The sequence below is a fragment of the Nymphaea colorata genome, chromosome 2, assembly GCF_008831285.2.
Source record: "Nymphaea colorata isolate Beijing-Zhang1983 chromosome 2, ASM883128v2, whole genome shotgun sequence".
Taxonomy (NCBI): domain Eukaryota; kingdom Viridiplantae; phylum Streptophyta; class Magnoliopsida; order Nymphaeales; family Nymphaeaceae; genus Nymphaea; species Nymphaea colorata.
This window is the reverse complement of record NC_045139.1, coordinates 30,640,331-30,659,601: the sequence shown is the minus strand read 5'-3', so window position 1 is coordinate 30,659,601 and position 19,271 is coordinate 30,640,331. Positions and strand designations below refer to the sequence as shown.

General features: G+C 40.2%; 2 protein-coding genes and 2 pseudogenes across 2 annotated transcripts; 2 read left to right on the top strand and 2 right to left on the bottom strand.

Annotated features, from left to right (window-relative positions):
- The window catches only part of LOC116248576 (uncharacterized), a 38,867-nt pseudogene extending 25,307 nt beyond the window's left edge, over nt 1-13,560 (top strand).
- LOC116249177 (AAA-ATPase At3g50940-like) lies at nt 1,395-4,130 on the top strand. The gene has a single exon (XM_031622354.2). It carries the CDS (start codon nt 2,410-2,412, stop codon nt 3,919-3,921), a length of 1,512 nt encoding a protein of 503 aa, XP_031478214.1. The 5' UTR covers nt 1,395-2,409; the 3' UTR covers nt 3,922-4,130.
- Nucleotides 8,124-11,003, bottom strand: LOC116247554 (uncharacterized; annotated as a pseudogene).
- Nucleotides 13,561-15,579: 2,019 nt separating the features above from the next.
- On the bottom strand, nt 15,580-16,248 carry LOC116247553 (protein HYPER-SENSITIVITY-RELATED 4-like). The gene has a single exon (XM_031619727.1). It carries the CDS (start codon nt 16,246-16,248, stop codon nt 15,580-15,582), a length of 669 nt encoding a protein of 222 aa, XP_031475587.1.
- Nucleotides 16,249-19,271: the final 3,023 nt, after the last annotated feature.

Here is a 19,271-nt window from a genome sequence, read left to right as displayed (position 1 = left end):
TTTCCTGGTAATTTTTGTTGTTCTATGAGTGGAAGGATGAAAACGACAAGAGTACTTGAACAGTGAAAATGCGGTATTCGTTTGAGTAAATGCTCCAAAGCGCTGCTAGCCTAAATACTGAGCACAGATGCAAAGCACAGGTGTGAAGGCATTTATAATATATAGTTTTTCTTTTAACATATTTACAATGTACCATAAGAGGAGATAATAAGGGATTAGGTTTAAGCTTCGGCTCTTTGTCTGGTGGTGGGTCTTCCCTGCTCACCCGGAGAGGAGTATCCCACTACCAACATGAAAACGGAAGTACCCCTCCTCCCAATGTTGTAAAATGAGATTTCAAATCAAATCCATCTTCTCATATAGGATTGTGGATTCAGTCAACCAATACATACAGTTATTTGCAATCGCTTTAACCAGATTCAAACCTTTTTTTTCTCAATTCAAAATCATGAATGAGCTTAGACAACCCAAATTTATAAGTTCTGGAAAGAAACTGAAAGTTGATGCACGAATTGGGTACATGAATTGGGCATTATGTCACTCTTGATTTTCGATCAATCTAAAGATGTGCATTTAAAATCTTCTTAAAAATCTGATTCATATGTTAAACTTGACATCTCAAATTAAGCTTGAAGTCGACTTGATAATCGCACTGTTGCCAGGTTACATTCATTGGCTTCAATACTTAAACAAACTGAATAAAGGATTGTTGGATTTACACCTCTGTCTACATGCACCCGTATACCTGATAAAAGCATGTACAAATAAGACACACGTAGCCAGTGAAAACATATAGTTATGGATATTACTTTTATGTTCTATATATCTGCTCTTATGTGTTCTATATATCTGCTCACACATAGTGAAGGCAGTGTTCTAATGAGCAGAATGCAACACCCCATGCAGATCTCGTAGCGCTTCAAAAAACAATCAACGGCCCGCACAGCAGAAAAATTAATTAATAAGAACAGAACATATACATGAAGAACTTATCTACGGAGGGGACAATAGCAATTGTAAGTTGACGAATCCATATGCGAGTTCAGACTGTGAAAAGTGAAAGACAACAGCTAGCGGCTATGATTCTCATCCTGCCAACAGGTAATCAACTAGAGAAAGTTCATGGACAGGCATAATATACATACATAGGTGTGTGTGGAAGGAATCTGACAAATATGGAGAGCTGTTGTGTGCATGTATGTGTGTAGAAATAGTAGGAAGCGAGTGCATGCACATGGTGTGTACGGGACAAATATACACTTCAAAAAAAAAAGTGGGGTTGGAGTATTTTAGAAATTTTTTATAAAAAATATGTACATTTTAGATTTTTAATGTTTTCATAACCCTTTATTCAACCTTCTAAAAATCTCAATTTCCCATTTTGTTGGAGGCATTTTGGACATTACATATGGTGTGCATGGACAGGAGTGTGCACGTAATGTGCATGTAACCACCTTCGCTGAAACTATATCAGTGCAAAACAAAAAGGTAATGCAAGAAGAACTATACCCGATATCATGCCTTCATTGTGATGAAAGAAAAGGTTGAACTTAGAGTGCGTTATGCAGCAAGTTTCAGGTTTAATTTGTGGGGGCTATATATTTTTGTACTGTAAGAAGGTAGATCCGGATCTACCTGCATGTAGACATCTCGCCACCTGATACCAAAGGCCGGCCACCTGAAAGAAAGAGGGCTTTGTTCTAGCCAGGCGATATAATTAGTCCTCCGGCTCACCCGAAAAGCTGTCAACAGCAAGGAGTAAATTGCGACAATTCACACTTAAGTGATTGGGCCTCAAGACAGATGATCATTGAGACTACGCCTGCTTTCACCGGAAAAATGCGGAGACCAAGACTAACACTAAAGCTACAGATGGAGCAAGTGTAAAGTGGGGACGATCATGACTATGGAAGCTAACAGGAAGTTTACCAAGTTCATGACCAACCATTGTGCCAATCTTCTTCCTGCTGAATTTGGACTTGAATTTTGACTTGGAGCGGTGAGCGGAAGAGGGCATCTTCCTTCTTTGTCACGTAGTGAGTCAACTGGTCTCTCTAACTGCTCTCCACATCCCCAAGTAACGTAAGTTCCAAGCGAACTCCAAAGTCCACACATTGAAAACTTTCTGTGAAAAAAATTTCTTTGAAGAAAACTCGCGAACTCCAAAGTCCACACAAACCCACACTTTGAGAACTTTCTGTGAAAAATTTTCTTTGAAGAAAACTCGAATACCTCTCAGAGGCCACGAAAAATACTTGAATTGAATCTTTTGACGGCATTGATGGGAAGAAATTTCCCTACTCTTGCATGCTTATACTATAAAGCAGAGCAAGGAAACCATCGATCTCTCCACACAAACTCCTTTCTTCTTCAGTAGAGACTAGAGAGAACAAGAGAGAGAGAGAGAGTATGGCGTCCTCCAACGCAGCAACGATCTCCAAGATTGCCTCCGTCGCCGCTTCCGCCATGCTCGTCCGCAGCATCGTCAACGACTTCCTCCCTCCCCACTTCCACCACTTCCTCCTCTCCCGCTTCTGCAACATCTTCTCCCGCTTCTCCTCCCGCCTCTCCATGGTGGTCGAGGAGTATAATGAGTTCGCGGTGAACAGGCTCTACGAGGCCGCGGAAGTCTATCTCTCCACCAGGATCTCTCCCTCCAACACCCGACTGAAAGTCGGCAAGCAGGACAGGGAGAAAGGGTTCCTGGTTACTATGGACAGGGGCGAAGAGATTGTCGACGTCTTCGATGGGTTCAAGATAACGTGGAGATTCGTCCGCACAGAGACAGAGAAGAGGGTTCCCAACAGCCATGGCGGCTCTTCCATGAAGGAAAATCGCTACTTCGAGCTCTCCTTCGACAAGATTCACAGGGACAAGGTGTTGAGCTCGTACTTCCCTCACATACTGGACAGAGCCAAGGCCATAAAGGACGAGAACACCCCAGTTAAGATCTTCACTCTGAGCGAGAGATATAGGTTTGGCGACCCCAATGGACTCTGGAGCTCGGTGGTGCTTGACCACCCTTCGACTTTCGAGACGTTGGCAATGGAGGAATCCCAAAAGGCAGCCATCATGAAGGATCTGAAGAAATTTATGGAGAGAAAGCAGCTGTACAGAAAGGTCGGCAAGGCCTGGAAGCGGGGGTACCTGCTTTACGGGCCTCCAGGCACCGGCAAATCGAGCTTGATCGGCGCCATGGCCAATTTCCTCAACTTTGACATCTATGACCTTGAGCTCACCGACGTCCGCCGCAATTCTGACCTCAGAAACCTGCTCATGGCGACGTCCAACAGATCTATGCTCGTAATTGAAGACATTGATTGCACGAAGGAGTTGAAGAACCGGGAGGGATCAGGTGATCAGGCTGTTGTTCCTTCGAGATGGGGTGAGTTTGGTGACAAGGAGGTGACGCTCTCAGGGTTCTTGAATTTTATCGATGGACTGTGGTCTAGCTGTGGGGACGAGAGAGTAATCGTCTTCACTACCAACCACAAGGAGAAGCTCGATCCTGCTCTGCTGAGGCCAGGACGTATGGATATGCACATCCACATGGGCTACTGCAGCTTCTCTGGTTTCAGAATTATGGCTTCCAACTACTTGGGCATCCATGACCACCCATTGTTTGTACATGTAAAGGATATTATGCAGAAGTTGCAGATCACACCAGCCGAAATTGGAGAGGTATTCATGAGAAGTGAACTTGACAATCCCACGGTTGCCCTTCAGGGTGTAATCGATGCTCTGCAGGGCAAAGAGAAGGAGAAAGAAGAAGAAAAGGAGAAGGAGAAGGAGAAGAAGGAAGATGATGAGCCAGTGGAGGTCAAAGAAAGTGCAGGTGACAGTAAAGAAGAAGATGAGAAAACAGGGGAAGAGAAGAAACTCAGTGGAGGAGCAATAAGATTCCTTCGCACCGCATTTTAAACTGCCATTTCTGTGAATAAATGATCGAAAGGTAGATGACTACATTACATGATTAATCGAGAGGCATCAAGTCTCAATGAGAAACTTGTATTCCCCCAGCGAATAGAAATACTAAACCATGGCTTAGTCAAGTTCTTCTCTGCGATTGCTGATCTCTCAACGTTGTGAATTGTGATTTCTTGTTAGTAGAAACTGTTTCTTTCCTTTTTTTTCTTTTTTGCATGATTCTTCCCTTTTCTTCTTTTTTAATATCTAAAAGAGCAGTTCCAAGTTTCTACTGTATCCATTTGACATAGTAGTGGGTAGGGATGTGAACCGTTTAGTTGGATTCACCATTTACTAGATTCGACTTAAATCGAGCCTTCCTTAATGGGGGCGTTTGATTGCCCTTGATTTTAAATCATCAAGATTTGAGAATTGTGGGCTTAAGATCAGACCTTGAACCATGTTTTTAAGATCAAACTCTCACTCTTCGATCTTAAATTAAACCTTTTCTCAGTGCAACATATAAAATAAAGATTTTAACTATGGATCTTACCTTTAAGGTAATTCGTTCGATGAAGCATGAATTTTATCGTGGATCTTTTGTCACTTCAGCAAAAGCATGTCATGTGAGATCCACAGTCTCCTAATTGAGTTAGAACTCAGACTCAAATTCAGGTTCAAATTCTTTGAACTGAGTTTAGATCCATTTTTACATATAATTAGGTCATATCCCTATTCGATCTCAGATTCCAACACCTGTATCCCTCTGCCTTTGTGTCTCATTGGCAAAGGAAATGAGAACTTCAACGTTTTTGTCACACCAATCCCTGATCAGAACAAGAAGTCTAACTCTCTCACTTCCTCAATATGAACTCCAAGGATTTCAGGCCTTCCACAAATCTAAAATTCCCACATCTCAAGTTCAACATCTGATTGAACTTCACAAATCTAAAATTCCCATATCACAAATTCATCATTTGATTGAACTTCAAAAAGCTAAAATTCCCATATCTCAATTTCAACATTTGACTGAACTCTGAATCACCAGGCCGATCTGGGGTTTAAATAAGAGATCTGAAGCAAGTGCCCTCTTTTCATTTTTTTTTTCGTTGGTTGTTTGATCCAAGAATAACACTTCTAAATACATCATACACTTCGAAACAAAAAATCATTTTTAGAACATATGTTCCAGAAACACAATAGTTTTCTTCTTTTAGCACCCACAAAAAATTCAATTAATTCATTGGGATCCTTCTATTTTGTAAAAGAGTGCTAATATTTACTTGATTACATGTACATGTTGGATATAACCAGATTCAAATCCCAATCGAAATCTAAATTTGATTAAAAACAAACGGAAAAACAATGAGAAAAAGGTGATCATGTTTTTATCATTTAGTATCAATTCACACATTTTTCTCATTGGTTTTCTCTTAACCGTCCACCATGTTTGATCAAATGGCAATGGTTATATATATATATAATATCTCTAAACTTGACATTGTATGGTCTTGTGTGTTTTCTATATGCATGTAATTGTTTCATATTCTATTATCTCAGTTGGCCGTGTTAGTTGATCCTTTCCACTTCAGTCTCCATCTTAACCATGTGAACATAGTTAAAGAAAGCTGTTAATTAACCATGATTTATGATGAAAAACATGTCGCTTAAGAAAACGTAAAAGAGTTTTATCACCCTTACCTTTTATTAAGGCTAAAGATTATTGAGAATCTCCAGTCCAAAGATATATATGATCGGACCCACCCTTCTGCTAAACTCCAAATCTGAGGTTTTTGCTACTGTGTATATATATATATATATATATATATATATATATATATATATATATATATATATATATATATATATATATATATATATATATATATATATATATATGTGTGTGTGTGTGTGTGTGTGTGTGTGTTTGTTTGTTTAAATAGTGGTTCCTGCAAGCGCAAATTTCATTCTCAGGATGGATTCAGCTGAACCATTGAATAGGCTGATTCACTGCTCTCAGGCATGCATCTCATTCCAAAACCAAATTTTATAGAACCGATCTTCCCTGAATTTTAAATTGCATAAATAGAGTAAGTTAATTTCAAGAAAAACGAAACATTCATGGACAGAACAACTGATTCCTTGGTCCTTCGTCATGAATTACAGAAAAACTAGTATAACAAGCTTCTAACTCTATCAAAAGTGTTGTTGATCTCTCTCTCTCTCTCTCTCTCTCTCCTTTCTCCATCTATGACCTTGAGCTCACCGACGTCCGCCACAGCTCTGACTTCTGAAACCTGCTCATGGCAACGTCGAACAGATCTACACTCGTAATTGAAGACATTGATTGCACGAAGGGGTTGAAGGACCGGGAGGGATCAGGTGGTCAGGCTGCTGTTCCTACGAGACGGGGTGAGTTTGATGACAAGGAGGAGATCACATTCTCAGAATTCTTGAATTTCATGGACGAGTTGTGGTCTAGCTATGGGGATGAGAGGATAATCGTCTTCACTACTAACCACAAGGAGAAGCTTGATCCTGCTCCGTTGAGGGCAGGACGCATGGATATGCACATTCACATGGGCTACTGCAGCTTCTCTGAGTTCAGAACCTTGGGGTCCAACTACTTGGGCATCCAAGACCACCCATTGTTTGAACATATAAGGCATGATCCTCTGCAGAAGTTGCAGATCACACCAGCAGAAACTGGGGAGGTATTCATGAGAAGTGAAGTCGACGATCCCACTGTTGCCCTTCACATGGGCTACTGCTGAGCAAAAAACTTTTCTCCTTCGCCAAGTAAAATGGGAGCTACAATATTTTTTGTTTCCACTGTCTTTTCCGGCTTATTCTTATCAGAACATTTTGACCCTTCTTTTTGTCTTTGCATGCTTCTTCCCTCTTCTCTTTTTTGTCATCCGTTTGTCTTCGTCCCTCTTTTATCTTTCCCCACACCTGTCTGCTTCCCGAGGTCGTGTTTGGAGGTCGTGGCTCATTTCAACTTGGTGGCGCATTTGGGAGGAGCGTAACAACAGGGTCTTCAAGGACACATTCTTTTCATCAGATTATGTGACTTGTCTTGTGCAGGGGGATGTCCAATTTGCCATTCGGCTAAGGCGTCGTGGTCCGTCTGCGGTTGGGTGGCGGTGCCGCTCCTTCTTTCATCTCTATTCACACCTTTCTTTTCACCATTGTATTGTATATTTTCGTTTTTTTGCTTTTGTTTTTGCAGTTTGCTTTTGTATCTAAGGGACTTCTTGTCCCTCAATTTTGTTATATATTTTCCATTTTATCGGTCCATTTCTCCTTTTTGAGGTTCCAATAAGAACGGGGCCAAGCTTCGAGTGTATCCATGTGACATGGTAGAGGGTAGGGATGCAAGACCTTTAGTTGGATTCGCTCTTTATGAATTTGAGTCTTAAATCATCAAATCCTCACTCTTCGATTTTAAATCAGACTTTTTTTTTTTCAATACAAAATGTAAAATAAGGTTTTTAAATATGGATCCTAAGATCTTTAGTTCCATGAATCATGAATTTTACCTTGGATTTTTTGTCCTATCAACAAATGCATGTCACATTAAATCCATGAATTTCAAATTCGAACTACCCCTAATTAAATTAGAACTCAGACTCAAATTCAAGTTCAAATTCTCTTAACTGAGATTAAATCCATTTTTACATACAAGTAGTCGAGTTTTTAGTATTGAATCTCAAATTCCGATTCTCCTATCCAGACGCATGTATAGATTGTGTAACTAGTCTAATTAGAACTGGAAAAAGAGGGAGAGTCCAGTGGAGGAGTTGCAGACTCTAATTAGTTTGCCAACTATTATGTATTACAAATAATGACAAAGTAAAACTTTGGTCATACGGTATAAAATTCTAAATGCATGTACACTCAATCAGGACGCAAGATATACATTCAACATGGGATGCACATATCCTAATTGGACACAACGGATTTATGAACCAACATTAGTCTAATCAAACTAACTCATGCATCATGGATCTGAAGTTAGAAAAACAGACCACGGTACATGCCTTGGATTTTAACGTATCCATAAAATAATGGGTCCAGAAACATAGTTAAATGAAAATAAACATGCTTTTTAAAACATGCATGGGACATAGATATGATATCCTGATGTAAACCAAGCACAATCAAAGCATGATACATGGATCCTACCTTGTATATCACACACATTCAGATGTGGATCATGCAACATGTACATGTATATGTTGCAGTGTGTGGACCCGGCCATGGACGGAGTCATTCAAGCTACTAGAGCCGAGGCTGCGAGCTACAGAAGCTGGTTTTGATACCAAGCTAATGTCTTGCTGGGTTTCCTTCATGCATTTCAAAACTTGAACAAAACTCAATAATGGATTGTTTAGACTGATTGTAACATCCCAAAAATTTAGTCTCGAATTGAAGATTGAAAGAGATCTTCACATGAAAAGAGCTGTTAAAGTAGTTAGTTGTCATGATTCCTAGTTTTTTAGAGCTAGAACCGAAACTGTTAGGGGAGAGGTTTATATCCGCCAGACTAGGAGCATAAGCATGGGAGTGAGTAAGGTCGTTGTAGTGGTATCAGAATATGGTTCAACACTCAGACCCGGAATCCCATGCACATATATGTGTGTCTTGAGGAGGTGGATTGTAATACCTCAACAGTTTAGTTTTTCTTATTGAAAATTGAGCAAGATCTTCACGGGCTTACAAGGAGAGTTGTTAAAGTAGTTGGTTGTCCTGATTCTTTTCTTTTTTTCAAGTTGAAACCAAAACTAATAGGAGGTGAATTTGATTCTACCAAATTAGGTACCTAAGCCTGAGAATGGGTTGGGTAGTTATACTTATACCTCTTTTTGTAGTGAGGGAGAAGAGGTTGATCCTTGATTTTCTGCAGAAACTGGACCAAGGTGAAGGCGGTTTCTGATCAGAGAATGTGAGAAATAATTTTTTTGCTTGCTGCTGCCATGGACGCAGGCAAGAGGTGAACCAGAAAAATTATGATTTTGTTGTGTTTTTGCTCCGTCTGTTCAATATACATGTCGAGGGAAAACATTTGAATTGTCTTTATCAAAAAAGTTTGAAAGCGCAAGGCATTGCATTCGTAAGCAGTGCCTTAAAAATGGGGTTTCAAATCTGATCCAGTTTCCCTAATGCCTCCGAATCAACTCAACTTATTTGTCACATGCAATCGAGTCGAGATTAAGTCAAGTTGAGCAAAGCAATTCAACTTGTTTGTGAGCTCGACTCATTTAGCAAAAGAACCGGCTTGATTTGAAGCCGTTACTCGACTTGTTCATGTTTAAGCCTCCGTAATAGAGAGAAAAACACACGAGGTTGGGCCCAATGGAAATAAATGAAAAAAAAGGCAATTAGAATTAAAAACAATCTTTTTTCAATCGGACGTCATTAATGTACGAGCCTTGACAATCCCAGTTAAGCTTCGGATAACAGATGCATTAATTGGATTTCATGAGACCCACAATTTTCAATCCATCCCAAGTTGTGAACTTGAAATCTTCATCAAATTTGTTTCATGCAGTCCAGAGTCATTCTGATTCATCGTGTGGCTGATATTAGAAGAAGAAAAAAAAAAAGTGATGAGTGTTTTTGTTATCTACTATTAGCATTCACTCACTCACTATATATATATATATATATATATATATATATATATATATATATATATATATATATATATATATATATATATATATATATATATATATATATCTGAACTTGAAGTTGTGGCACATTGTGTGGCCGACAGAAGCTATAATTAGTGAATTTAATTTTATTTATACACATGTAACATCCCTCTCTCTCTCTCTCACGTGTGTGGTTTTTCTTTTTGTTTCTTTGTTTTTTTTTTTTCTACCAGAAGAGCAGGATGTACAAGTAAAGGCTTGGGAAAAGACACATGTTTCCATCTGCGGAAGTTATCCCGGAAGCAGGTCAAGTTATCTGCTTCCAGTGCAAGATTAACCTGAGATAACATGAAAACAGCAAACTGCTGGACACTCTCATCCAGTCTCAACCATCTTAATGTCGGAATTAACTTGTGACATTTTGCCACGAGATCAATAATCATGAAATCCCTTCTAATCGATTCACCAACACCTGGATGTCTCACTTTAACAGCAACTTTCACATTTTTAATATGCTGGTCAGGATAACTGGAATCTCAGAGAAGCTCGATGCACTTGAGCAACACTTCCAGATGCAACAGGAACTTCCTCAAAGTCATCAAAAATCTCTGACAACTTACATCCAAATGCCTTTTCAATAGCTTTTTTGGTGTAGGAAAAGTTATGAGTTGGCGCACTGCTGTGAAGTTTCGCCAGCTCGGTGCAGAGGTCCCTAGGGAAGAGGTCCGAACGTGTAGCAGCCCACTGACCCCATTTTATGAATGCTGGACCTGCGTTCTCTAGAGTAAGATGAAGAACATGAAGCCATGTTTTCCTGAACTGAGGACCAAAACTATCTGCAAATGGTGCCATAGCTGTCACAGGAGTAAACAAGATAGCCAAATAGACAGCCCTCAGAAGCAAGATAAGACCTTCCAAAACTGAAAAATAGAGTGAAGTTAAATAGAAAGACCCCTGCTGTGCCCTCATGTGGGAAGTATTTTTTGTTTGGAGATGTTCTGTATCAGCTGAGGTCTTCTGCATCCATGCAACCTCTCCAATAATGAAAGCAATCAAACTGGGAGCAACATGTGGTCTAGAAAAAGACAGAGTAACAGCACGAGCAATCCAATTGATTGTTGAAAATGTTGGTCCCTCATACGAGCATAATAAGGAAATCCTTTTCCAAGTAACTTGAGTATGATGTGACATAGATCCAGTTGCGGATGAAATGGCCATGCTGCAATTTTGACGCTTAAAAAATGTAATTGGAAGAGCCTTGGAATGTAATCCCAAATCATTTCTTCCTACAAAAAATTTACTCGATGAGTACCCCCTGCATAAGATTGTGGATAATCCAATTGTTGCTAACATGTGGAGCCTGTGTTGCCTTGATTGTCTGTAAGAACAAGCCCTTCCTCTTAACAATTTGAGATAACAAAAACCTGCAGCAAAACACACAGGCCTTCAACTTTCTGCCATGAACAAGTTAGAAATGTTCTATTTGCACCCGTTGAAAACAGAAAGTGAAACCATCAGTTGATGTTTCTATAAAAGATAAAAGTACTGTAATCAACAGAGCAGGATGTATGGACTCAAAATGTATGATTCCCAAGACGTTCCCAATATTTCTGCTTCTAAAAATAGTTGTAAGTCTAACTCCCATGGTAGATCCAAATTAACATCATATGCTTGGTACACACACAGCCTGCATTTGATGTATATTTATGATGGATGTTCTTTTATCAAAAGCTACATATTTTCCAATTTCCAATTTCTTAAAGATATTGTACCCTCTGATACATTGTATCACACCATACAGCCCAAGATGTGATAATGCAAATATCAGTGGCAAGTGTTGGCTTTCTTTGCGCATGTAAAACAATTGTTAATTGGACTTTGAAACTTTTATAGGAGGTTCAAGAACGAGCATCTAAAGTAAAAATGCTAATAAATCAAAATTATTAACCGTACACCTTCAAATTTGTCAACTGTCTTAATATCCATTGTCACCTTCACACCTTCACACCTTCACATCCACTTATCTGCGATATTAAGACAGTTGACAAATTTGAAGGTGTACGGTTAATAATTTTGATTTATTAGCATTTTTACTTTAGATGCTCGTTCTTGAACCTCCTATAAAAGTTTCAAAGTCCAATTAACAATTGTTTTACATGCGCAAAGAAAGCCAACACTTGCCACTGATATTTGCATTATCACATCTTGGGCTGTATGGTGTGATACAATGTATCAGAGGGTACAATATCTTTAAGAAATTGGAAATTGGAAAATATGTAGCTTTTGATAAAAGAACATCCATCATAAATATACATCAAATGCAGGCTGTGTGTGTACCAAGCATATGATGTTAATTTGGATCTACCATGGGAGTTAGACTTACAACTATTTTTAGAAGCAGAAATATTGGGAACGTCTTGGGAATCATACATTTTGAGTCCATACATCCTGCTCTGTTGATTACAGTACTTTTATCTTTTATAGAAACATCAACTGATGGTTTCACTTTCTGTTTTCAACGGGTGCAAATAGAACATTTCTAACTTGTTCATGGCAGAAAGTTGAAGGCCTGTGTGTTTTGCTGCAGGTTTTTGTTATCTCAAATTGTTAAGAGGAAGGGCTTGTTCTTACAGACAATCAAGGCAACACAGGCTCCACATGTTAGCAACAATTGGATTATCCACAATCTTATGCAGGGGGTACTCATCGAGTAAATTTTTTGTAGGAAGAAATGATTTGGGATTACATTCCAAGGCTCTTCCAATTACATTTTTTAAGCGTCAAAATTGCAGCATGGCCATTTCATCCGCAACTGGATCTATGTCACATCATACTCAAGTTACTTGGAAAAGGATTTCCTTATTATGCTCGTATGAGGGACCAACATTTTCAACAATCAATTGGATTGCTCGTGCTGTTACTCTGTCTTTTTCTAGACCACATGTTGCTCCCAGTTTGATTGCTTTCATTATTGGAGAGGTTGCATGGATGCAGAAGACCTCAGCTGATACAGAACATCTCCAAACAAAAAATACTTCCCACATGAGGGCACAGCAGGGGTCTTTCTATTTAACTTCACTCTATTTTTCAGTTTTGGAAGGTCTTATCTTGCTTCTGAGGGCTGTCTATTTGGCTATCTTGTTTACTCCTGTGACAGCTATGGCACCATTTGCAGATAGTTTTGGTCCTCAGTTCAGGAAAACATGGCTTCATGTTCTTCATCTTACTCTAGAGAACGCAGGTCCAGCATTCATAAAATGGGGTCAGTGGGCTGCTACACGTTCGGACCTCTTCCCTAGGGACCTCTGCACCGAGCTGGCGAAACTTCACAGCAGTGCGCCAACTCATAACTTTTCCTACACCAAAAAAGCTATTGAAAAGGCATTTGGATGTAAGTTGTCAGAGATTTTTGATGACTTTGAGGAAGTTCCTGTTGCATCTGGAAGTGTTGCTCAAGTGCATCGAGCTTCTCTGAGATTCCAGTTATCCTGACCAGCATATTAAAAATGTGAAAGTTGCTGTTAAAGTGAGACATCCAGGTGTTGGTGAATCGATTAGAAGGGATTTCATGATTATTGATCTCGTGGCAAAATGTCACAAGTTAATTCCGACATTAAGATGGTTGAGACTGGATGAGAGTGTCCAGCAGTTTGCTGTTTTCATGTTATCTCAGGTTAATCTTGCACTGGAAGCAGATAACTTGACCTGCTTCCGGGATAACTTCCGCAGATGGAAACATGTGTCTTTTCCCAAGCCTTTACTTGTACATCCTGCTCTTCTGGTAGAAACTTATGAACAAAGGGAAAGTGTCGCACACTATGTTTATGAACTTGAAGGCAACACTCGAATTAAAAGTGCTTTACCACATATTGGTACTCATGCCCTCCTAAAGATGCTTTTGGTGAGTTACTCTGCTGCCCTTTACCCAAAACACTTTCACTTTTACCTCTACTTCCTTTTCAGACACCTTTTTTTTTCTTCAAGTTTTTGCTGAAAAATATTCGTAGGTGAAGGTTGTGCTAGCTGTTAGATCTTGGCAGATGTATAGCTTATTTTACTTAATTATTGTTGTTAAATTTGTTCTTTCTTCAAAATTTTTATTACATTTTCTTTCTAGAAGAGAAATATCTGAAGGTGGACTAATGTTCCAAAATCTTGGTACATGTGAATTGATCAGGAGATATTGATGAGTATAATAACATAGTGACTCAAAACATGGAAAAGCCTTTTCCGTGTTTTCTTTCAGGGTTTTATCTTCTCACTCAATTTTTTCTTGAAGTGGCGGAGCAAATTTTTGCATTAATAATTTGATACATTTGATTACCTATATATAAGCGCCCCTAAAAGCATTAAAGTTATTGAATTAGAACCCCCGCCAGCGAAAATTTTTGGTTTTGCTAGTGAAATTAAATAATCATAAATATCAATGCAAGAGATAACGAACCAGTTCAACGCGTGAATAGAAGTATAAACAGTTGCGGTCTGTACTTGTTTAAGGAGATAATTAGTCGAGGTGTCCGCAGGAAGAAAACGAGTTGAAGAAATTTGGAAAGGACCAGATGTGATTCTTTTATAAGTGGATGTGATTCTTTTATAAGTGGATATATATATAGATAGATAGATAGTATACGACACGCAAATGCTACAAAATAATGTATTGCACGTGAGAAGAATACAAAACAAAGGTATCAATAGTAGTCGACCAATTTTGTTCAAGTATACTTATAGCCTTTAATAAACATCTTTCTTCTGCATAATACCTACCGAAATTAAATAGGTGGCACACCTTCTATATATCACATATGCATTCACTGCCCGAGCAGTTATGATACAACCATTGTTACCTTTAGTAATGATATTACTGCATGTCAGTAATGATTCTTTTTCACCCATGTTCTCATGCCAAATATTGTTTTACCAGTTTCCTTCTTAACTCTTGAGGATGAATTTTATCAATGGTCCTACTCTTCGAAAAGGTACAAATCAATGTCGGTTTCCATCTCATATTAGGAAGCCAAAACAAATATGCTATATCAGATGACGTGACTTGTGTTGTATCAAACACATTTTCAAAACAACTATATTTATTGTCATTATATTATTATTTACATTGGTTATATTATTCTCCTGCCCCATCTCAACTGCTTTCTCTGTCCCAAGGCAAACTCCAAAGATTCCTCCAATCCCGTAACATCCCTCTCTCTCTCTTTCTCACGTGTGTGGTTTTTCTTTTTGTTTCTTTGCTCTCTCTCTCTTTCTTCCAGATTTTTTTTTTTACATATATAACTTAATGTATAATTTGATTTCAAATTTTTAAAGGCATAATTTGAAGAGCGGTTTGAAACCGTCAGCCCTTACAGAAATTTCTATTTTCCTCTATAAACCAACAACGTTGGTTAAGTGTAAGGCTCACTTGCGTTGAAAACCTTCTATGAAAAAATTTCCTTACTCTTGCATGCCTATAAAGCAGAGCAAGGAAACCATCCATCTCTCCACACAAATTTCTTCTTCAGTAGAGAGAGCAAGAGAGAGAGAGTATGGCGTTCTCCAACGCAGGGACAATCTCGAAGATTAACTCCGTCGCCCCTTCCGCTATGCTCGCAGGCAGAATCTTCAACGACTTCCTCCCTCCACTTACTCCTCTCTCGCTTCTGCAACCTCTTCTCCCGCCGCTCCCTGGTGGTCGAGGAGTATAATGAGTTCGCGGTGAACAGGCTCGCACCAGGCTCTACGAGGCCGCGGAAGTCTATCTCTCCACCAGGGTCTCTCCCTCCAACACCCGACTGAAAGTCGGCAAGCAGGACAGGGAAAAAGGGTTCCTGGTTACTATGGATAAGGGCGAAGAGATTGTCGACGTCTTCGACGGATTCAAGGTAACGTGGAGATTCGTCTGCACAGAGACAGAGAAGAGGGTTCTCAACAGCCATGGCGGCTCTTCCATGAGGGAAACTCGCTACTTCGAGCTCTCCTTCGACAAGATTCACAGGGACAAGGTGTTGAGCTCGTACTTCCCTCACATATTTGACAGAGGGACAAGGTGTTGAGATTCCTCCATTGCCAACGTCTGGAAAGTTGAAGGGTGGTCAAGCACCACCGAGCTCCAGAGTCCATTGCGGTCGCCAAACCGATACCTCTCGCTCAGAGTGAAGATCTTAACTGGGGTGTTCTCGTCCTTTATGGCCTGGGCTCTGTCCAGTACGTGAGCGAAGTACGAGCTCAACACCTTGTCCCTGTGAATCTTGTCGAAGGAGAGCTCGAAGTAGCGAGTTTCCCTCAAGGAAGAGCCGCCATGGCTGTTGGGAACCCTCTTTTCTGTCTTTGCGCAGACGAATCTCCACGTTACCTTGAATCCGTCGAAGACGTCGACAATCTCTTCGCCCTTATCCATAGTAACCAGGAACCCTTTTTCCCTGTCCTGCTTGCCGACTTTCAGTCGGGTGTTGGAGGGAGAGATCCTGGTGGAGAGATAGACTTCCGCGGCCTCGTAGAGCCTGTTCACCGCGAACTCATTATACTCCTCGACCACCACGGAGCGGTGGGAGGGGAAGAAGTTGCAGAAGCGGGAGAGGAGTAAGTGGCGGAAGTGGGGAGGGAGGAAGTCGTTGACGATTCTGCCTGCGAGCATCGCGGAAGCGGCGACGGAGGCAATCTTCGAGATTGTCCCTGCGTTGGAGAACGCCATTCTCTGTCTCTCTTGCTCTCTCTACTGAAGAAGAAATTTGTGTGGAGAGATGGATGGTTTCCTTGCTCTGCTTTATAGGCATGCAAGAGTAGGGAAATTTTTTCATAGAAGGTTTTCAAAACTGTGAAGTGGAGCTGTTTTTTTATTTTGAAGAATGTTGCTGTAAAGGGATCACCGATACAAATTGAAAAATATAAGAGATTGGATGGAATCTTCAATTAAATTTATAATATATCAGCTTGCCTTAGAATTATTTTCTCCAAAACCTCTTAAACCCATTGTTAAATTTAAAGCATAAGTTAATAACCCCATGGTCTCTTCCCAAGCGTGGAGTTTGTGTGCAGAGGATGGCTTTCTTATAGAGTAAGAAGGGACTGGGGAAATTTTTAACTTTAAAGAAAATGTAAATTCAAGAAATTTTCACAGGAAGTCTTCAAAGCTGTGGCGTTTGGAGGAATCTTTGGAGTTTGCCTTGGGACAGAGAAAGCAGTTGAGATGACGAACCAGTAACCTTTTTAAAAGGTGTTTCAACTCAAGTGAGCCTTACACTTAACCAACGTTGTTGGTTTATAGAGGAAAATAGAAATTTCTATAAGGGCTGACGGTTTCAAACCGCTCTTCAAATTATGCCTTTAAAAAATTGAAATGAAATTATACTTTCTAAATATTCGATACCATTTAGCTAGAAATCACGGGAACAAGTTTATTCACTCAAACGAACAACACAGATTCGTTAATTATGGTTTGATTACTGGGTTTACACTTTTATGTTCTTCCATAGGAAGGAGCATTATCTAGAGAAAAAAGTTACTTCCCTTAAAAAAAAAGAAGAAATAGATCAAACAAACAACTAAAGTTACTCTAAATCCCAAACCTTAGTAAAGGAAGACTGTCTTCAATAACGATGTTGAACTTGCTAGAAAGGAAAACGGAGCAAGGATTTAGTAGAAAAAATTAGTTGAATTGGGTTGATGATTTTTATATCCAGTTCTAACCAGTACAATCGAAGGAAAAAGAGATCATGAAAAACGCAACCTCAATTTATCATCAAAAGCGAACGGAAAATTCAGCTTCAATTTCAACAAATTATTATTTTTGTCAGCAGTACTCTATTATCACAATTATGATTTGGCAGTTTGCTTGATAGTTTAGAAGACAGAACGAGGTGCTCGTCTAGTAGACCGACAATGGACACATTCCTTAGCACCTACGAAAATGGCGTTTGCATTCGGAAGGATACGTTGATCCATGGACATGCTTGGGATCAAGCCCCAAAATGGACTTACATCCAAGCTGGGAGTAATCCCGAGTGTGACTTGAGATTCCGACACCTTAGCATAAAAGGGCGTCATTTTGAGTTGGCCATACATAGGGACACCCAAGAAATGTGGATCGTCAAAACCACTTACACGGGTAGACTTCTTGTGGCCGGACACGAAATGGAATATAAAGTATGGGCGCCAATCTACCATGGAGATGTTATAAAAGTTGGTTTCTCGAGTCTTCGCTTCGTGCTAGAAGAAAGACTCTCACCTGTGGCCGAAAAGCAAAGAGAATCTTATTATGAGCCTAACGATGAAGAAGAGCATTATGGACCGATTGACCAAAGCACAAGACCTCTTACATGGGACGAAGTGCTCGAAAAGATTAATGTGATGCTCGACAGGATGGATCACAGAGAGTCGATCAGAAAAAAGAAAGCAACAAATGATAATAGACGGACTGAACTTGCGACTGAATCCAATACTGAAACAGAATCAGATTCGTCTAGTGAGGATGATAAATCCTCTCCTTCTTGTAAGATGCCTATGAACATGATGCCAAAAGAGTACAAGCCAGAAAGCGAAGATGAAGCTTCGTCTGAATCCGAAGATGATAGTAGCACCGATTCTTCAAGCAATGAAGAAATAGAAGTGCCAAGTCGAGGGTGTGCCCACATAAACGCCCTCAAGCCTTCAGAACGTGCGAGGATTAAGATTTCAGAAAAAGGGATACTTGGAGCCCCTCCTAGCGTTATCCCTAATAGCAGCACGAGTATCACATCAAAAGATACTAAAGGCATACTTGGCCCCAGCCAAGGCAATCAGTGCTATACGGCCTTTGGGATGGGATCAGCCTAGAGCAACAATTGAGAACCAAAGGCCCGATCAACAGAATGAGTCGGTAAGACGGAGAGACACGAAGCACTCCACTGGCATCTATAGAGGGTTACTTCCCTTACCCGAACCTTCCAAGACGCCAGAACAAGAGAAATTAAGGGAAAGTAACAGTGCGTGTTCAAACTCGAATGAAGGGTGTTCATCTAGCCTAACACGAGCAGAAAGTAGGGCGACACCCCTTGAAGGACAAACGCCTGAGGCAAGTCCTAAAGAAAGGCTAAGGCAGAGCAACGAAGAAATCTTCACCCTAGCTTCACCTTTCAGATGGGCAGATGAGCCATGGAATCGTGAAACCCGTGAGCAAACAGAGATAGAAACAATGGGGCAGCCAGCCACGGGCAGCAAAGGGTTATTACCATCTCCTAGTATCCTTACGAGTAAGAACCAACCTAAGGAGGGTCGTATGGATCACGACTTCTTAGAGTCTCCCAACAAGAAAACACAGAAGAAACTCCAACACTAGGCGACTCAAGAATTGGCAAGTCAAAACGCCAAAGTAGATAGAGCCCAAGACAAGAGACTCCCTCTTGTTACGCGCCAAGCAGGAAAAGAGGTAGTTGCCGCCTCTAACAAAAACAAAAAGGGCTCTAATAAACCCGGGTATAAGCAAAGAACCAAACCACTTAACATCCGGGAGCAGTTCCAAGAAGAGCTCCTAGCAGAAAAAGACGGAATCCTCCCTGAGTCTGAAGAAGAACATTGAAGCTTTATTGAGGGACGTCATGACCTTAAGGTGACAGAAATAGGAGCAGCCGGTGATCAGTACACCGTGACCACCTTCGCCTCTTCCCAGCGTCCCTCTTCCCAGCGTCAGATACATTCTAGGAAGGGTGGTCGGCAACATAACTTACCTACTCTAGGTAA